The sequence below is a fragment of the Chelmon rostratus genome, chromosome 19 (genome assembly GCF_017976325.1).
Source record: "Chelmon rostratus isolate fCheRos1 chromosome 19, fCheRos1.pri, whole genome shotgun sequence".
NCBI lineage: Eukaryota > Metazoa > Chordata > Actinopteri > Chaetodontiformes > Chaetodontidae > Chelmon > Chelmon rostratus.
Window position 1 is genome coordinate 14215694 of NC_055676.1, and position 7520 is coordinate 14223213.

At 40.8% G+C, this 7520-nt stretch overlaps 1 protein-coding gene across 3 annotated transcripts in view; it reads left to right on the top strand.

Annotated features, from left to right (window-relative positions):
• Positions 1-7520, top strand: part of dnm1a (dynamin 1a) — a 53704-nt gene that overhangs the window by 22969 nt on the left and 23215 nt on the right. For 2 of the 3 annotated variants that reach the window (XM_041960843.1, XM_041960841.1), the window contains exons 11-15: positions 2500-2586; positions 3013-3083; positions 3198-3249; positions 4272-4283; positions 6468-6581. In XM_041960843.1, the coding sequence (XP_041816777.1) occupies positions 2500-2586; positions 3013-3083; positions 3198-3249; positions 4272-4283; positions 6468-6581 (336 nt within the window). Of the gene's footprint in view, positions 1-2499; positions 2587-3012; positions 3084-3197; positions 3250-4271; positions 4284-6111; positions 6142-6467; positions 6582-7520 lie in introns of all 3 variants that reach the window. The other variant, XM_041960840.1, reaches the window with a different exon arrangement.

Below are 7520 nucleotides of genomic sequence, written 5' to 3' on the forward strand. Positions count from 1 at the left end.
TTATACCTGAATTAGTTTTGCAGGTAGTTGGTCATAAAACCAAAGTATTGAAGAAATTAGGATTCTGGCCTGATGAAGGCACTGGGAATCTGAAGGATATGAATACTGTCAAGATATTTTCCTCAAAACCACAAATGTTAAATTCATTGTGAGGCTAAAGGAAAGTCAAGGGATCCCCAAAGTCAATATCCTGTGGGAAACATAGATGCCTGTATCATTTATAGATTCAATATTTCAGTCTGGGCTAAAGTGGTAGGCCATTCAACCAACATCAGTGTCCCCCATAGCCACTAGCTGCTAGTGTGGCTAGAAAGCATCACATTGCCAATAAATGTCAATGTGTTGAAATTAATTAATTCATGTAAACTGACTCAGAATTACTACCCACCTGAAATATTTGTGTGTGAATCCAGAGCAGGTCTGACATTTGCAGATAACAGCTAATACACTATTTCTGTCCTCAGAAATATATTACTTGAGCCAGCAGATATCGGTCTATCCTTACTCCAGAGCTCACTAGTGTAACCTTCATTTAAATTAAACTTTCTTTGTCATTTGTCTTCTGTCAATTATTGGCCTAATATTGACAATTTAACAAAATGTTGCCTCTCAACCTGCATGTTAGATAATTTTCTTTCATATTTGACCTCATGATGTCTAAAAACCCTTTGATTTAAAGTCTTTTTTTTTCTGTCTTTGTCGGTATGGTGACTGATTGTGTAGTTCCACTCGCTGACTAATTGACGTACTTCCATCATCTCTTTATTTCTCTTTTTGTTTCTCTTTCGTCCTCTCCGCCCTGTCGTCCTCTAACCCTTTGAACCGGCTGCTTCCTCGCAAAGCAAATGACCAAAAAAGAAAGCGCGACCTCCTTTGGATTTCTCTCCTCTGTCACACTTTTATCTTGATTTCACTTCCAGAGACACATTGTATTTAAAGATACTGTATTATAACATACAGTGTTTGGGAAAATCCACAAAGGGGTCAGTTTGAAGTCTTCCTCCATCAACCCTCTCTCCCGTCCCTCCCTCCCTGTTCCTTTGCATCGCATGTCAGTCTGAATCAGTTTGAGTGCCGCTGCCTGCTGCCTTCTTTGCAAAAAAGAAAAAAAAAAAAATCTTATTTCTGTGTCACTTTTTAAGACACTGAACACTTCATCAGATTTTGACAGCCTTACCTGTCTTCAAGTTACAATGCGCCTTTCCATTCAAATACAAATATGTTGCTTTCAGTTGCTTGGATTGGTTTTATTTGTAATGTAATTTGTATTTTCATGGTTTTCGCAATGTTCTAGGATTTGAGTGAATTCACCAGCTGTGAAAACCATAAAGTGCTTCTCATCAAATGAACTAGCAGTGATAATAATGGGACAGTGGTGACATTGTTATTATCCATACTTACAGAGTTGAAATCCACACATATTACAAAACATTTAAAAGAGTGATTTGACGATGCATTGGACAGATTAAACTAACCAGATGGTGTAAATTTACGCTCTTACAACAGATTCAGAGTTGTTTTTGCACAGCGGTCTTAAGCTTTTCTGATGACAAAAACATTTCAAAATACTAAACATATATAAATATAGTAGCAGTATAAGAATATAACAAACCAAAGTGTATATATACCAGGCGATTAAAACTCCACGTACACACAGCGTTTCAACACCTGCTGATTGGACTGTTGTTTGACTCTGTTTCAATTTGCAATGTTGTCAGCAAAGAACAATGTGAGAAACCCTTACACATTTACACTACAAGTCTTACTGCTAGTAATTAGACTGACATTAATCTTCACAGTAAGTCCCATTATTATAAAGCATCTATTCTTTATGGATGTTCTCTGCTTTGTAATTTGGACCAAACCCAGGAAGCTGTAAATCAACTTGGGAACCAGAAAGAGGTCTATTGAAATCCGCTCACTCACCAAACCATCTGACAGGCATGAAAGATGCATTGTAACTTGCAAGAAAACAGCGTATATTTTTCTTTCCTGTGCTGTGATTTTGGTTTTGATTTTTCTTCTTTCCTCACACTTCTCCAAATGTGTTTGTGTCACATTGGAGGCCCACCAATGTCTGCGTTCGTGGGTTTGCAATGAGCTCATGGAAAAAGACCCACAGTGTGCTGGGAAAAAGAAGCTTTCCTGCCAGGAACATTGTTTATTCTGTGTTTGTGTGGTAATATCACAGACTTTGCACTATTCTTCTGCATTTGTTCCATATTGGCAACAAAATCGACGTTTTGCACATAAAATCCAGTCGAATCCACTCACTGGTCAGCAGACTAGAGCAGAGTCTGGGATAAAAACATAACCTGTTTTTCTGTAATGTATTTTGTATTGGTGGAACTGTGTGTTGTGGTTCAGTGAGATGAGTAATGTAGTGGTTTTACTGATGCTTGTATGTAGATATGAGAGTGTGTGGGTGTGTGTGTGTGTTGGCATGTGTGTGTTTGTTTGCTGCTTTTGCTACCTACCTACTGTGTTTTATGCTCACAGCTGGCTCAGTATCCCATGTTGAGAGAGGAGATGGAGAGAATCGTCACTCAGCACATCAGGGACAGAGAAAGCCGCACTAAGGGACAGGTAACACACACACACACAAACTACGTACACTTCGAGTAAATTAAGTGGTTTATGGTGGTGCATGATGAGATTATTGTTTTATTCCTGCCTGCAACTGTGTGTTTTCCTGTATATATTGTAATATATATTACATTATGAATGTTATTTTTAATGATCTTTGACTTAAAAAAAATAATGTGCCTGACCATTTAAAGCCACATAACAATATATGCTGCTGCTTTTTCTGCAAACTTAAAGACGGCAGAATAGTTTGAAAGTTGAATGACATGTGCAGGATGAAAATTTTACACACCGTGGTATAAAAACACTGAAAATAAATTACTAAACTGACATAATATGTAGGTCACGTCAGCTTAGTGCACATAATGAATCACATTTTTTGGGAGGCTATGCATATAATATTATCAACAAATGATCTCTGTTCAGGTGTTGCTGCTGATAGACATCGAGTTGTCCTACATGAACACCAACCATGAGGACTTCATTGGTTTTGCCAAGTGAGATCCTGTTAATTTTCCTCCATTACGCAGTTTATGCAGCAGATTTACTCTCACTGCGGCGTTTGGTGCGTCGAAATTTCAGTTTACAGCCTGGTGTGTCTTTTTGTGCAGCGCTCAGCAGAGGATCAACCAAATGAACAAGAAGAAGGCGGCTGGCAACCAGGTACTCTGACCACACTGACATTATGGTTGTATTTTATGCTACGCACATTTTACAGGTTATGGTGCAGAGACTCTCTCTCTTTAAGCTACAGGAACACGATTCCAGATTGAAATCATCCAGTGTGTTTCATCTGCTGGCCAGCAACATGACATGTGAACCTCAGACAGTCTTTCCCCAAGGCTTTATTCTGTTAGCACTCAGCTCTCTGTTTTGCCCATGCTAAATGTAGCACAGCTATACAGTATCTTGTTACCCTGGGCAACAGTCCATACCCTACACAGTGCAGCCCTGTACAGCACTTGTACATGTTACACACTAATGGACAACAGTTGTCGAACCTTGCAGCAGCCTTTGGTGAGAGTCACGGAGCACAATCTGAGCTCTGTTAGGAAATCTGAGACCTCAGTTTTGTCGAGTTCAGTGATCATAATATGAACATCACATAGAAAGCGCTTGAACACCTCTGCCAGGGTTGCACAACCCTCAAAATCTGCCTGTTAATAACAGAGAGTGGTTTGAAAATTTAAATCTCCATCTGGGTCTCAAACTACATTAAAATACACTCTGTAATAGACAATGATGCAATACATGTAACTTTTTCATTTAGTAAGTGCAGTAGTCAATGCAATTTTCTTTTTTTTTAATGGTCACAATGTTGAGAAATCCAGGAGGTTCACTCTGATGTGGAATAAAAACAAATCAGCTATTTTTTCATGACTTTCCACAAAACTTCCCTTAAATCTGACACATTTTTAGTGCATGCTAAATAACAGACAACAAAACCTACGCTAACTGGCTTCTGTAGATGCGTTCAGCTCAATGGCTAGAAAAATAAGCACAGATTTTGCATGATTAACATTTATAGTCTTTTGCCCTCTGAAAGCATCCTCTTCTATCTTTCCCACATTTTAATCTTCCTCTTCTCTTCACTTCTTTTTGCTTCCTCTGAGTGAATTCTCTTTCTGCTGTGTCTCGTCTCTCTTCTTGCTGTGTTGTCCTCCTCTGTGGCTTTTCTGCTTCAGGATGAGATCATGGTGAGTAGTGTGTGTGTGCGTGTGTGTGTTTGAAGTGCGAGTGTATGCGTGTAACTCTGTGCATGTCTGCAGGTGGCCTTTCATGCGTATGTGCTCATGTTTTCACGCTCTGCATATGTCGGGATACATGTATCTGTATGTGTTTCAACTTGTATGTTCTCTTGTATGTGCTGGATTGTATTTGGTAGCGGATTCATGAGTGTGTGTACGAATGTGTGTGTGTAAAATGAGCTTCATACTAACTACCAGTAGCTGGGCAGGTGGCTGTCATAGGGAATGCTTGGCTGCTTCCCTTTCCTCTCTTTTTTAGCTGTGTCCTCCCTGCAGGCACACACACACTTACACTCACACACACTGACAGTAAAGGGAGACCAGAGGTCACGGAGTTCAATCAACACTGGCTTTCCTCTTATGTAATCCTGTGTCACAGGCATCTTTCAGTCTTGTTGAAAGGCTCAGTTTGCAGCCGCTGAAGCCAGTTTGTTTCGCCACTGAGTAAACGCCCCCAGCAGCAGTTTGAGCTAGATAAAGAGAAAGTCACTCATGTGTTCGTGAGTTGCATCGCACAGAGAGGGAGACAGTGAGAAAGCAGGGCCGTTATCAAACGTCTTTATCCACACGTCACTAGACCTGTGGATAAAGACGTTCTTCCCTCGGTCTCCCTCTTTCACTCCCTGCCTCTCCCCGGTTCACCCACAGTAGCAAAGTGCCCGGGGGAGGGAATGAAGACGTGCAGTGTGCCAGACATATGTAACTTCCATAGTTGTCAGTTGTCATAACAGCCACCCAGGTTGGGATCAAAGGTTAGGGGCACATTGTAAACAAAGTGGTGATCTTCACTTCCTGTTTATAGATGGATGTAGCTGGCCCCACAGCTTCTGGTCTCCTGATTAAACAACCCCATGACCTGCACACTGAAAACTGTAGGACCCCTTAAAACCCAGATTTACGCACTTATCATTAAATGCGCTGATGGAGACATAAATTGCGTCTTATTGAATTTATCAATCCTGATGGATCAGCGGGTCCATGATAGGCGACCACGTTTTGTTCACACCCACATGTAGGTTATTTTAAATTCTAGTCCAGATCTGAAACTCACTAAATATACAAAATGTGCAGAATGAAATGAAAAGGATGCACACCTACAGAAGCCACCAGACATTTTCCCTTATAAGAATCGATGCATCTGAGACAAATGGATGGAGAGTTATGGCTGCACACTAACTCCAAACCAAATTTATTTAATGTAATATGTAAGTGTGATATCTTCTAATATTAAGTCCTGACGATCAACATGTTTTCTGTTCAACACGCTTTGGAGTCAGTATGCAGACGTTACTGTTTTTAGGATTTTAATTTGGAGCAATATGAATCGACTGCAATGACGCACCCTGATAAAAACTCTACATTTGACGGTTTTACTCAGTTTAAGTCCATAAGGCTTAAATGAAACATCAGGTAAATAATATGTGTGACATTGTGAAAGAGAGTGGAAAAATAATTGACAGTATGTGTCACATGTGTGATGCTTCTTCAGTGAAGAGGTGTAGGTGTCTGTAGGTGGATTTTTGGTCAGTCCACCATTTCTCTTCAAGAAGCACATACAGTATAAAACAGTCAGGCTCCTGCATTTCACTGCATGGCCTCGAAAGGGTTTGACATGGGCCAATCTTGTTGTAGCCTCCTTACTTCCCCTGCCCCCACCCGCTTGCTGTCCCCTTGCTGCCGTCCCAGCTGTAATGTGCTGGTACTTTGTGTATTTGGCCTTTACTAAATGCCCTGCGTTGGCGTAGCTTTGTAACCTTCTCTCCACATTCTCATCCAGCCGGAGAGAGGAGTTAACGATCGGTTTAAGGTAAATAACACTATGTGCTGTGTGTGTGTGTGTAGTTTCTGTATGGTGGAGAGAATGACATATAGAGAGAGAGGAAGTGAAAAGAAGAGTGTGTTTAGTCACGTTGATGAGCGTCACCTTGCTGTTGTTTGTCGCAGTTGCTTCTTATCTCCACTAGAAGCGGTGACATTAATGTGCTGCCCCGTACATGTTAGCGTAGGTACGTATGTGTGTTTCATACACAGGCTGACGAATGCGGTGTTCATTTTAGGAAATGGTGATTTTTTTCCCCGTTGTGTGTTACTTATCATTTTTCCTTTTTGTCTGTGTGTCTGTCTGTCTCTCAGGTGATCAGGAAGGGCTGGCTGACGATCAACAACATCGGCATCATGAAGGGCGGAGCCAAGGAGTACTGGTTTGTCCTCACCGCCGAGTCCCTGTCCTGGTATAAAGACGACGAGGTGAGACGCTGTTCACAAACAGGGCCAAAGACTTTCTGATTACATTCCCGTCTGAGCTGCAGGATTGATGTGGTGAATCTGAGGATACTGTCAGTCAAGTCCTCAACGCATGACAACTGGCATTTGTTTATCTGCTCTGTAGTGTTGTCCAAAGAACAAAGCGGCATGAAAAATTGGTAAAATAATATGACAACACACTAATTAGCTTGCTATGGGAGGATAGGAGTGCTTGGTGCATGATAAAGGATGATTGGGATATACCAATATGTCACAGATTTTCTTTGCTTTACATGAATACATAATAATACACAATATAAGCAACACTTTTGATGACGAAACCTTTAATTTGGTCAAGGTATATAACTGGGAAATTTTACAGTTGAGGTTCAGGGGTTCTGTACTTTTGTGTTCTGCATTGATGATATTGATTGACATTTACTGATGTTCAGCCCAGTTATTCACCGTACCGACGGCTTGTGCAGTTTTGTCGGTGTACTCTCAAAATTTGGCTAAAGTTTGGCTGAATACAGGAGCTATTTGAAAAGTCTTTTATGTTGCATGATGCATTCAGGGTTTGTAGAGAGTGGCAAAAACACATGTGTCCCTTAATTAATCCCCACGGAAATAACAGTAATCCCCATTGCCTGTTTTGTAACGTGGTCAGACGATAACTGTGTTCCCCATTTGGACATTGCATTTTGTTGTGGCATGTTTACTGCACAACCTCAAACATCATCCCCCGTGTTTGAACCCCCTAAAAACTATGCATCTCAGCATTTTTAGAATATTTTCCACCAAATTACAATTCCGGGAGAATATGATTTCAGTTGGATGTGACTGTTTACTCTCCACGAGCTTCCACCGGAGACATTCAGAGTTTCTTTTCCACTTTCTGGTCCAAAATTCATTCCAGCTCATCCCACTGGCAAAAATGACTGT